The sequence below is a fragment of the Giraffa tippelskirchi genome, chromosome 10 (genome assembly GCF_054371585.1).
Source record: "Giraffa tippelskirchi isolate mGirTip1 chromosome 10, T2T-mGirTip1v1.2.pri, whole genome shotgun sequence".
Classification (NCBI taxonomy): domain Eukaryota; kingdom Metazoa; phylum Chordata; class Mammalia; order Artiodactyla; family Giraffidae; genus Giraffa; species Giraffa tippelskirchi.
The window spans coordinates 60,498,357-60,511,386 of NC_137284.1; the positions used below are offsets into that span (position 1 = coordinate 60,498,357).

General features: G+C 38.0%; 1 protein-coding gene across 2 annotated transcripts; it reads right to left on the reverse strand.

Annotated features, from left to right (window-relative positions):
* Positions 1-324: 324 nt before the first annotated feature.
* Positions 325-12,659, reverse strand: PDK4 (pyruvate dehydrogenase kinase 4). 2 transcript variants are annotated; one of them, XM_081531544.1, is made up of 11 exons: positions 12,317-12,659; positions 11,189-11,330; positions 9,372-9,443; positions 8,441-8,625; positions 8,181-8,267; positions 7,660-7,737; positions 5,832-5,908; positions 3,735-3,833; positions 3,438-3,548; positions 3,046-3,159; positions 325-1,709 (listed from the first exon to the last, which is right to left on the reverse strand). In XM_081531544.1, the coding sequence occupies exons 1-11, from the start codon at positions 12,429-12,431 to the stop codon at positions 1,566-1,568; spliced, it is 1,224 nt and encodes a 407-aa protein (XP_081387670.1). In that variant the 5' UTR covers positions 12,432-12,659; the 3' UTR covers positions 325-1,565. The 2 variants fall into 2 exon arrangements, with proteins under 2 accessions (XP_081387670.1, XP_081387671.1); XM_081531545.1 differs by having other exon boundaries at positions 8,441-8,685.
* Between the last annotated feature and the right edge of the window lie 371 nt (positions 12,660-13,030).

The following is a 13,030-nucleotide window of genomic DNA, read 5'->3' on the forward strand; positions in this document are numbered from 1 at the left end:
AATTAAACACAAATGTTAGATCCAACATATAGATGGTCCTGATTATTTTACAAAACAGAAAATGCTAGCTGTTGTTTTTTTTTTTTAATATTGCGGTTTCACAGAAGAGTTTATTATCTCATAAAAGCCTATTATCTTGTAAGAGTGAAAAAAACCATTGAAAGAAGCCATACTGTTTTGAAAAACACCAATTCATCCTCTTGTCAATAATTTATCCATGATAATATGGGTCATTTCTTGAAATAATTTATGGGGAATATAGCAAGATGCTTGTCTTCTGCTTCCCTCCCTCCTTCTTTTCCATCTTTCTTCTTTCCTTCCTTCTTTCTTTTTGTTTCTTCGTTTCTTGTCTGAGAGGAATGTGCTAGAATGCCCTGTCCGCCTGCACATTCTACCTGAACTCCCCAAAAGTGCCATATGTGTTACAGCTTTCATGCATTAGCTCCTATTCACAACAATTTACAAATGAAAGCATCCATGGCATGAAAACCTCTTACTCGCAGGCTATTTGTTAAAAATACTCCAGGAAGTATTTAAATTCCAATGTTCTTGAACCATTTGTTAATTACAAATTTTTATCAGATGTTAATGGTGGAGTGTAGAGAACATAATTAAATGTATAAAAATATATATCTCTTTAAGCCTAGAAAATAGATGCCTTTGGATTACCACCACTACAGGGTGGAGAACAGCCCTTCCTACTGAGTTAGATTCTGAATGCCTGATTTCTTTCCCTAATACTGGTTTTTCCAATCTACTTCTGTTTCATTTATAAGCAAAGAAAGATGAGGTTTTGCAGTCACTTTGGCAATTCTTCTCTCCCTCCAATTGCCAACATCCAGAATTCAGTGCACATTTTAAATTCAACCAAGACATATGCACCTTGCAATAAGTGCTCACTTCTTATTTGAGGTGTGAACAGGAAAAGCAACATAGTAAAGGCACTGTATTTATCAGAAGGGGCTTTCTTCTGAGATTTTACATAGACCCAGGCCTTGGCTGCAACTTTGAATAAAGCATGTTGGCTCATTTGTCCTCATTCAAAGTAAATGTTATTCTAGTCACTGACTTTTCACCTCTAGAATGCATAGATATTTATGAGATATATGTTTACATTTCTAATCATACAATATAAAATAAGCCCTCATCCTTTGAGTGGCAGGAAAGTACTGCCATAAATACCAATATCTGATGACATCAATCAATGGCCTAAAGTATCAGTTGGTTGAAACTGCTAGCTTTCATCTTCCCTTCTCACTCATTCCCATTTTTGTTGATAAATAGATGGTAAACAAGCTTATTTCTTCTTCAGGATTTGATACAAACTCATGCATTATTCTAAGTTAGGAGAATAAAGAGCTGGCCAGCCGTTACTCCTATGGTCCTGCAGTGTGCTCGCCTGGGTCACAGAAAGGAGCTCTCTTCCCTTCATATCAGTGTTCGGATCGAGGAGTTTTTGTTGCTGTTGTTTGTATTTGAGGAAACAAGAGTTCATGGGCAAACATTCAGGACACAGCATTGGCACAGACCCACTTTGATCCCTTAAAGTGTCCACGAGCCCCTCCTCACACAGCCACTTTTTCCTTTGCCAGGTTCTTTGGTTCCTTGCTTGGGACACACCAGTCTCCAGCCTCGCTGCTCATCTGATAATGTTTGAAGGCTGATTTGTTAAAGACTGGAAGTTTTTCTATGGACTCAGAAGACAGAGCCTGAAAGAGGGAAAAATCAAACCAGAGAAATTATTCATTGCATAATTTGTACTCAAAGTGATTGTTCAAAAGAAACTCAGAGGTAAGCATTCAAACATTCAAATATATTCTTTTAATTAATTTAGTAATAAAAGCACACCAAGAGTCCATGGTATGGTAGGCACTGTATGAAAGAAAATTGAAAAATAAATGTTATCTATACCCTATAGGGGCTGCAACAGTATATATACAATTATAAATTAAGAGGGCAAGAGGAGAAGAGGGTTGCAGAGGATGAGATGGTTAGATAGCATCACTGACACAGTGGATATGAGTTTGAGCAAACTCTAGGAGATAAGTGAAGGACAGGGAAGCCTGGCATGCTTCAGTCCATGAGGTCACAAAGAGCCAGACACGACTTAGTGACTGAATGACAAAATAAATTAGGGAACAGTATTTGTGTTCAGTAGTTACACATGCCCCTTATCTGGATATTGCTAGTGTCATAGAGTTGAATAAAAATAGACAAATAGGTTTTCCAGGCAAAACATCTACATATGTAATAAAGTGAGTCCTAACCTGACACTATTGATCTATTAAAGTCTGATACTGTAGATCTATAATACATTAATCTTTCTCAATACATTGAAGACATTTTTACTGTTTAAGAAATGAATACATTAACTATTTCAGGTGTCCTAAGACCATGTGGTAAATAATTCCCTTGCGCAAAACAGGAGCCTGGAAGCTTAATGTTTTAGCTGCTAATGACTGTGAATGTATTTTCATTTGAACTAGCTGGCAAATGATTAACCAGAATCAGGACAGTGACCTTAACAAATAAATTGAGGCTTTATCAGAAATGGAAAAAACATGTACGGAGTTTTAAAGTTTAAACAGGAAGTGCCAGGCACCCCATTGACAGCTTCTTAGCAGTCAGCTTTCCTCCCCCTGGATTTCTAATAATGTCAGCTTAAGGTCGTGAGTATCTTGTCTGCTAGGCTGAAACATTATTAGCATATATGCATTTCCCACAAGCCTAAGTAAAACAAAACTACAGCTATTCTCACAGATGTCAAGCTGCCTTGAAAAATTCACATGAGCGTCTCCTCACTCAGAAATTACTGCGCTTCAAACCATTTTGCTTCATTGAGACAGGTAGGGTCGCCTCACTTCCTTTTTGGCATATTACCATGCTAAATATTAATCAGTATAGTTACACATACCAAACAGAAAATGTAATGGCTTGTGGTCAATATTTGTGCTAACTCAGTTTGGGGTATTCACCATGGACCATAGAACTCAGAAGCAATCTTTTCAGAAATATGATTTTTTTTATATTGGATTTAAAGGATACCTTTAAGTAGATGATAGCATCAGTTCCGTATCCTGGCAAAGAGTAGAGATTTAGATCTCCTTGAAAGTACTTGGCATAGAGACGCGAAATCGGCAAGCCGTAACCAAAACCAGCCTGGAAGGGAAAGATCAGTTACTGACAAAGAAGTGAACACAATCATAGAAATACAAAATATACTCCCTGGTACTGATGTCCTAGAACTTAGACACGGATCTGCTTCCAATCAGAAACCCCTTGGAAACTGTTTCTTAGTTGGCTTTATCATTCCTTCTCATATCCCCCATGCCCAGTTTAACTAAATTGATTAATTTGCCTAAATACATCCTTGTAATCCGTGCTCTACATTTAGAACTAGGTGGCTGGGATGAGCTTAGCCATTTAATTGGTCTTACCAGCGGAGCATTCCGGGAATTATCCATCACAGGCTTTGGTGCAGTGGAGTACGTGTAACTAAAGAGACTGTCAATGACTCTCAGGGGAACACCACCTCCTCTGTCTGAAATCTTAAACAAACAAGTCATCAGAGCTATACGCTAAAAACAATGTGTATTTGTCTATACAAAAATGTTTTGTCTTCATCTGTGTACATGACTTTCATCTGTAGCTCAAAGCAGAGAGCTTTATTATTATTGACTCCTTTTTAAAAATTCTCTCAAGAAGGACTCAAAAGAAAAAAACAGAACAGTTACCTTAATTGTAAGATCTTCTTTCCCCAAGACAACAATCACCTCAATTGGTGTCAGGGAAGGCCAGTTTTCCTGGTGTTCAACTGTGGCCCTCATTGCGTTCTAAAGAAAACAAAACCACAAGGAATTCAATGCAGAAGGATGAGGGACAATAAATAATTGTTTCTATGTTTAAAATGAAAGCACAGAGGGTAATTCAAAGTTCTTATTTTACTTTTTTAAGTTAGGAGTAAAATAGCTCTGTGAATAGCCATTTATGAATGTGTCATGCAGAATGTATAATGAAAAATATTCATTTATCATGTAATATAGCTCTTGGGAGTAATGTCTAATGGAAAAACAATTCTGCTAGCTGTCAAGTTCTTATTTGTAAGCTTAATTTAAATGTAGAAATTGGTTTTTATAGTCCATTTCCTGGCTCTCTCTTTTCTGACTTTCCATTACATTTTACATCTCAGCACCAAAGACTATTACATAACAAATAAACAGTGAATCATTGAACCAGTTTATTGGCTTTTATAAAATTTGATGGGAAAATGCTGTTACTATGTAAAAGGATAGTAAATAATTCTAAATTAAATTTCAATTTGCATTTGATTATCATCTTAACTTTTACCAATGATGGCAAAATAACTGTTACGAGTTGGACCATTCAATTTAAAAGTAAATCAAATCAACAAAAAAGTGTCTTTGTCCTTTAACAGAAAGAAACCCAAATAAGTTTTCAGACAGCTAGATGAATTTCATACAAAGTTTGGTTTATTTTACCCAGTTTTTTCCTACCCTTCTGTTAGGTTATCTGCTTTCTGGTTTCTATATAACAATGTTAAGTTCTAATCATTAGCTGAAGTGAAATAAAATAGATCAGATGTTTGTAGTACAATCAATACCTCATTGCACTAGTATTAGAATAAGTTAGGAAATAGTGGGTTCTCTGAGTTATATCAGAGGCAGATTTCACATTTTTTTTTTTTAAGGCTTCCTCCTCTCCAGTCCAGGGGACTCGGAACCATCACAAAGCTTCAAGTGTTTTTCTATCTTTTGGTGTAAGGATAGAGTTTTAGTGTGGGCTTAGAACCTGGAACAGGATTGATCCTTAGTACCTGACTATCGCAGACCTGTAACAGCCACATCCTCTAAAGCTTGTTAGAAATGCAAATTCTCAGGTCCAAGATATCAGAATCTCTGAGATAGGCAGAAGAATCCATATTTAACAAGGCCTCTGGTGATTGTAACGCACACTAAAGTCTACGAAACACTATCCTACTGTTTGGGCTTCCCAGGTGGCTCTAGTGGTAAAGAACCTGCCTGCCAATGCAGGAGATGCCAGAGATGCAGGTTTGATCCTTGCACTGGGAAGATCCCTTGGAGGAGGGCATGGCAACCCACTCCAGTATTCTGGCCTGGAGAATCCCATGGACAGAGGAGCCTGGTGGTCTACAGTCCATAAAGTCACAAAGAATCGGACATGACTGAAGTGACTTAGCACACACGCACTGTACTCTCTTGCTATGAAAAGTGTGGAGCGTGGACCAGCAGCATCAAGCGTCAGCTTATTAGAAATTCAGAATCTCAGGCCCAATCCCAGACCCACAGAATCTGAATTTTAACAAAACTCCCAGGTGATGCACATTCCCATTAAAGTAGATCACTGAAGGTGCTGACTGTCCTCCGAGTATATTCTAGTCATAGACTGGGGCCTTGCTACCTCCAGTAATTCTGGACCTGAACTTCTGGATTTGGAGTTGGACCGGCCATGCGGGTGGAGGTAAACAGGCCTCAGTCACTGAAGCATTCACCCGATGACCTTCCTTAATGAATGCATGAATAACTAGTGCTTTGTTGGACACCTGAAAATATAATGGGAACAGGAAGCAGTGTGACATAGTGGGTCATATTGTACATTCTCAAATACATGTTGATGCTACGAGGAACTGCATATACACTTTCAAACATTAACTATAGCTTCTTTCTGTTAGAACATAGAAGCATGCTTGGGAGAAGAGAGTGAGGTTCCTGTTTAGTAGAGGATGATAAATGAAATAAAAATGTAACCAGTGAACTTTTTTTAAAAAATGCAATTATTGTGAAGTGTCTTACCTTGAATAATTCAAAGAGCATATGATGAAGGTGAGATGGAACATAAACAATATGAATTGGTTGGCCTGGAAATTTTACTAGAAAAAAATTAAACTCATTTAGAATTGGGAAACAAATATTTCATTAAAATATATTTTCATATCTATTTGATTAATATTTTAGATTTGAACAGAATTAGGATACTCCCCATCCTCCTCTAAAATCCTACCTTAGAACCTTCCCTTTTAAATAGTAAGCACAGCTGGCTTATTTTCAAAATGCTATTACAGTTGCTTCTTAGTGCTCTATGATTTAATTTTTTGCATTTCTGTACAAATACATATAGCCAGATAAATGTAAAATGAGGGTGCTCTAAATTAGATTACGTGGATTAGTTATTTCTACTTTCAAAACTTTTGTATTGAATACTTGTAGAGTTCAATTATATGCATTTTAAGAAATAAGAAAAATAAATGTGAAAGTCTACAATAACATCAAAATTGATGCTAGCTAGCTATAATTTTCATATTTTTAATGCATGGGAAAATAACATATCTGATTATTCTTGATTTTTGTGAATTAAACATAAGATCCCATAGGCTAAATATGCTTAAATTTTACCAAGAGGCTACAGAAAACAGAAACAAAAACCTCATAATACTCTGAAAAGAAAAATAAAAGTATTATTCTTTGGTGTTTCAAGCCTTGGCAGAGTTTGAAAACAAGGTCTGGCACAATTTCCTCTTTATTTTAGCAAACAGTTCAAGCAGTTTATCTCCAAGTATTATGCAACAATTCTGTTAATGCTGAGAAATATTTTTCAGTCCACTCCTACTTTTACTTTAGCCATCAATTCCGTTTCCCTTTCCCAAATCCATGAGCTAGGGTACTCTTAATTTGAGCAACTTGATTTAAATTCTCACCACCAACAAATATTGTTCCTGTATAATGATTACTTGAAAAAGATGTTTACTTTGAGTGGCAATTGTATTATTCCAATTTAAGTGTACAGTCTTGCTTTGAGAAGCAACTATGGGATAAGATAAAAATAGTGCATTGCACTCATCCTGTAATTACTTCAGTCAGTGTGGGAAGCCCTTCTGAAGTATGTTCTGCTTCCAAAACCATGGTATATACTTACATGAAATTTTTTTAAAAAAAATTTTGGTAAAAACATTTAACATGAGATCTACCTTAAATATTTAACTATACAATACAGTGTTGTTAACTGTAAGAGTGGTGCTGTAGAGCAGATCTCTAGAACTTATTCATCTTGCATAACTGAAACTTTATACCTACTGAATAGCAGCTCCCCACTTCCCCTCTTCAGCTTCTGACAACCACCATTCAACTCTCCACTTCTTTGAGCTTAACTATTTTTGATACCTTATGTATGTGCAGGTACACAGTATTTGTCCTTCTATGACTGGCTTCTTTCTTATAGTACAATTTAAAGTATTTTTGTTTTCAGGTCTGATAAGTAACCTCCTTAGGAATATATCTCCACTACCAAGTGGTTCTTCCTACTCTGCCCGCCTTATCACCACATTCTGAAGTTAGCAATCTTTCTTTGATCTAAGATACTGGAATTTAGCTGCTGCCCTAAATCCTGCATTATCTGTTCAAACCATTCTTCTTTATGAATTGTCTGAACTGAATATACTCAATTGGAATTTTCCAGTTGAGCTAAAGAGACCCTTGGCTTCAAAAAAAAATACGTGTAAAAATTCTAGGCAAGTTCAGAAGGGAAAAAAGGAACACAGAAGTTGCTTTGTATTTACAGGAAGAAATCATACTGGGAGAACATTGAATTTTCTACAGATTAAAATGTATCTAATTTATAACTTACCATTCACTTGTGTTAGCTTTAATTCTGGAGATGTTAAATAATACTGATCACAAAGCATCTTGGAACACTCAAAGGCATCTGGAATGGAAGTGTGTTTTCATAATGATTAAATGAATTCATGCCAAGTAAAATTTTGAAGTGATCATCAGTATATACACTACCTTTAATTTAAAATATTCATTAGAGTTCAGATTTATGTATATTAAAAATAACTTGTTGATATTTTATTTAAAAAAATGACAATGTTTAAGTTATAGCTATTGCTATAGGAATATGTGAACTTAAAAGATCAAATATAATATATGAGAATATGGCACATTAGCTATTGATGTTTGGATTTTTTATAATGAGTATTTAAACACCTGACTCTCAAAAGTAAAGACCTTCATTACAGAATTAATAAAAACATAAAAGGAACACTCTGAATATGAATTCATTCAGAGAGTCACCTCAACTGACTAGATGTATCAATCAGATAGTGTACATTTTCCATAAGGGAAATGCAGAAACCGACAGATTACCTTGGACCACTGCTGCCACATCACAGTTTGGATCAATGCTTCCAATGAGGCTTGGGTTTCCTGTCTGTAAGTCACTAAATATAAGGACTGTTGAAAAATAAAAACAAAGAATATCATTATAAAAATTGGGATAATAATGATTAGAACTACCACTGAGAAAGAATGTGACCCACCAAGTAGTGAAATATCTAGTTAGAGTACAGCTTATATTCTCCACCCATTTCTATATATATCATGACTATCGTGATGAACTAACTTACTGTGCTGGTTCATCAGCATCCGGGTAGAAATACGATTCATGTAAAATCGATCCAAGAAATACTGAAGATTTTGATTGGTGGCTGGGTCAGCTGTACAGGCATCTTTATATTCTAGGATTCCTTGTGCCATTGTAGGGATTACGTCATGGTGTCTGTTTCGAACTTTGATGAGAGTATCTACAAAACTAAGCCAAAATACATTTATGGTTAATAGAGGTTCAGGTAAGTTTCATTAATTTATATTTCTTAGATTACTTCAAAGAAGGTTAAAGCTTTTTTTAAGTACCCATATGAACAAATCAAATGATAAAATGTTTGGATGAAGCTTTATTTAGATTCTCACTACAGATTCTTTGACTACAGTAGAGGAGATAGTTTCATAAACAGGTTTATTTTGCTTTTAGCTTGCATGTGAAAATACCAGCTCTGTGACTGGTGTTTTCATTCCAGTTGTTCACTAAGGCTTCTCTTTTAAAAAATAATAATTAAAAAAATAAGTCATATTGGAGATGGCTCTAAAATGCCATTGTGAAAGAAACTGCAAATTTCTTGTCAGATTTAGAAAAGAATTTCATAGCTAGAAACTGTAAGTTACTCTGAAAGAAAATGTTTACTCTCCAATGACACTGTCATGCATTAGTATTATGTGATAGGAAGTCCTTCTACAAATCTGATCATCATCCTAAATTTATAATAAAAATGGATTTCCTTTTTCAAAAAATCCTCTACGTATTTCATTCTCAGAATCATGTTCAATGCCATCGTTCTCTATTACTTTTAAAAACCAGCAAGCCAAAACTTGTCATTTGTAAGGGGGTAGTTATTTACAATTCAGGACAATATTATAAACTATCCTTTAAGTTAGTTCTAAACAATAATATGATGTTTATAGTCAAAGTTTTAGACACTTATCCTAATGCATAACACTTACTCTGATAATGCCTTCTGATCCTCTGGGCTTTTCTCATGGAATTCCACCAACTCCATCAGGCTCTGCATATACCTACAAAGCAATAGATGGGTTTTAAGTTTTAAAGTTGAATAGTCAGTTACTGGTGGCTGAAAATAGATTGCTTTTTTCAAAAGATTTGAAGAGAGAAAGTATACTTAAAATGAAAACTTTCTTCTAAGACATTTGGAAAATATCATGTCTTAGAAAAAAGAAAACGATTTAACCCTCAACTTAATAACTTAAAATTTTAACTATCCTAGATCACTAGTCAGTTTTCTGTTTTGTTTGTCAAAAGTCTGTATTTTTATAGCAAAATCATTTAGAAACAACTTTTACAGAAAGGCTTCATGCTTTTTTCCTACTGCATTCATAGAAGAGTAGAAGTCTTGAAAGCAGCAGTAAATACTAGGGATTGAGTCTGTGTTTCAGATTGCAACTGTTTAATGACTGTATAATATATATATTCCTTAAATCAATAAACGAAGAGCTGTGCAGAAGGTGGGTTAGGGTGAAGGTCTGGTATATCCTGCCTCAGTGCATAACCTGGCTCTGTTCTCTGAAAATCTGCTGCTTTGGGTTATCTACTCTCCCTAACTCAGTATTTATTTTCAAAAAGAGATAATAACTGAACTGAGTGCCGGCTATGGGCCAGGTACTGTTCTCAGTGCCTTTTAAATGGATTACCTCATTTAATTACACCCAAATATCCCTTTGAGGCATCATCTTTATTCTCTTCCAAAATAGATGGGGGGATTGAGGCCTAGAGATAAGATACTAACCAAGGATTTTTACAACTAAGAAGGGACAGAGCTGGGATTTGAATCCAGAGGCTGCTTCATTAGTTGGCGTGTAAGCAACAAAAATTAGTGAGTGAGTGAGTAAAAGTCACTCAGTCGTGTCCAACTCTTTGCGACCCCATGGACTGTATAGTCCATGGAATTCTCCAGGCCAGAAGACTGGAGTGGATAGCCTTTCCCTTCTCCAGGGCATCTTCCCAACCCAGGGATCGAACCCAGGTCTCCCGCATTGCAGGTGAATTTACCAACTGAGCTATGAGGGAAGCCCCCATCTTTGATGTCTTCTTTTTTTTTATTCAGAATACTGTCAAATTTTTAATTCTAGCCAGACTCTCCACTTAGTTTCTGAATGGTATAGCCAAATGCCAGCAAGACATTTTAGGCCCTCTCTAAATAGTAGTCATTCTGTATCTATTTCTAGGATAGGATTCTTTTTGCAATATCAAACACTTTTATGATTTAAAACACAAATATGGTAACTGTTGATTATTTTTCATATTTTCTTCTAGAGGTAAAAATTATATTGTGAAAATATCTACTTTTTCAGGTTTATAGCTTTATAACTGCCCTTAGGATAACTTGCTGCTGCTGCTGCTGCTAAGTCGCTTTAGTCATGTCCGACTCTGTGCGACCCCATAGACGGCAGCCCACCAGGCTCCGCCATCCCTGGGATTCTCCAGGCAAGAACACTGGAGTGGCTTGCCATTTCCTTCTCCGGTGCATGAACGGGAAAAGTGAAAGTGAAGTCGCTCAGTCATGTCCGACTCTTAGCGACCCCCTGGTAGGACTGTAGCCTACCAGGCTCCTCCATCCATGGGATTTTCCAGGCAAGAGTACTGGAGTGGGATGCCATTATTAATAGAAAATTCTTTACATCTTGCTAAGTTGTTAAGGTTCAGACCACCTGTTTTCCAATTAAGATTTTAATACATTGTAAGAATTCATACTCAGATAACTGCTTTAAAACTAGAGACTGTTTCAGAATGGTTCACCACTTACCAGCTCTTAACTAATTGCACTGAAGAGGTATTTACTAGTCGGTCAGGGAGTATATAAATTTCCTTCAGGATATTGGCTAGCCTCACAGGCAACTCTTGTCGCAAAAATGCAAAAGAGGTTCTTTCACATGCGTTTTCTGAACCTGAAATAAACAACATTTATTTTTTTCAAAAACATTTACCTAAATTATATATTTGCGCAGCATTAACTATCCGGTTTTGAACACACACATATATATTACAAAATTTTATTTCACCCTCAGTATTAAGCATCTACTTATAATTCATTAGTAAGCATCTTCTTCTTCATTGTCTTTTTCTTTCTTTTAGAAAAAGTGACCAAATATGAGAATTACTGTTTTCTCTTTTTGATGAGGATTCACTTCCAAGAAGTCATAATATCCCAAGGCTCTTAGTATTTCTAAAAGAGTGCAGGATTCAATCCAATCACAAGGTGGAGAAGACAACATCAGAGTTCTAGATAGGAAGCTGGAGTAAGGAGATTGGGAGTGGCGGAGGGAGGATGTTCTGATGTTTACAGATTAGTGATAAATAATACATTTAAATCCTTGTAATTTTCTTAATAAGATTTTTCTGCCGAAAATTTGCAAATATTTTCAGCAGTAATGCAAATATAGAGAAAACGATAAAGGTAAAGAGACAAAGAAATTTGCTAGGACTACGGAGAGATGAACCCTGTGGAGGATGGCTAGAGGTTAAAATAGCAATTAATTCAAGCCTACTTAATAATACAAGAAATCTTCTCTAAGAAGTAATATGCGGTGAAGGAGGGGATAACGTTTCCTCTTTAGGGAAAAAAGGAAGTTTCACTATTGTTAAATGATGACTGGAGGCAAAAGTCTTTTGACTGAAAGCTTAGGACAGAAGGAGGAGGGTGAGCTCAGACTAGCCGGCAGACATCAGCCGGGCTGCAAGTGGCCTTGACCTGCAGGCACAGACTGTCAGAAAGGAGGCAGATCTAAGAAAGACAAAATGTGCTGGCGTCGAGGTTCCAGGGTTCAGCAGGAAGGCGGACCCCGGTTGTTTTAAGTTAACGAGTCCTCCCTCTACCGGGTCTGAAAGCTGAGGCAGCTCCCCAGACCCTCCCGGGCCCCACGTCCCCGCTCACCGAAGTCCAGCAGCTGCTTCATGGACAGCGGGGACGGGCTGTAGCGCGAGAAATGCTCGACCTCGCGGGGGATTAGGGTGCCGGCGCTGCGCATCACGAAGCGTGCCGCCTTCATCTTGATGCCCGCCGTTCCTGGCCGGAGTTGGGGCTGGTTTGTGCGGTGAACGCTGACCTGGGACCGCAGGAGGGGCGGGACGCGTCCGGGCAGGGAGAGCAGGTGGGCCAGCGGCCTCGTGCGCCCCGGCCTGGGCTGAGGTTCCGGGGGCGGGGGGGCTTCGCCGTTGAGGAGTCGGCCAGTGAGTCTGCGGAGCCGTAGGTGGCTTGAGACTCAAGTTCGTGTCCTGTCACCTCCCGTCGCCTCCCGAGGTTTTATTTGTTTCCCTGCACGTCCCCCCACTCTCCCCCACCCCGCACCCCGCCCCAGTTCGAGGGGAGGAGTCACTGGGACTTGGAGAGCTTCGTGAACTTGGGGCTGCGCCAGTCGGCTCAGATAAAGAACTTTGGGTCCCGCCTCCAGGTCGCGGAGGCCTGGTCCCCAGAGGCTGTCAGGGGTAAGGGGATAGCAGGAAGCCCAAGCGGACGTCAGGAGGTACGTCAGGACGTCAGGTGGGCTCAAGATCAGACCCTTGGGACAGGACTCCGGAGAGCGTGGGCTGGGGGCCAGCCCAGACGCGTCCTTGTTTACAAGAGACGGCTGTCTCAATGTCACGCATT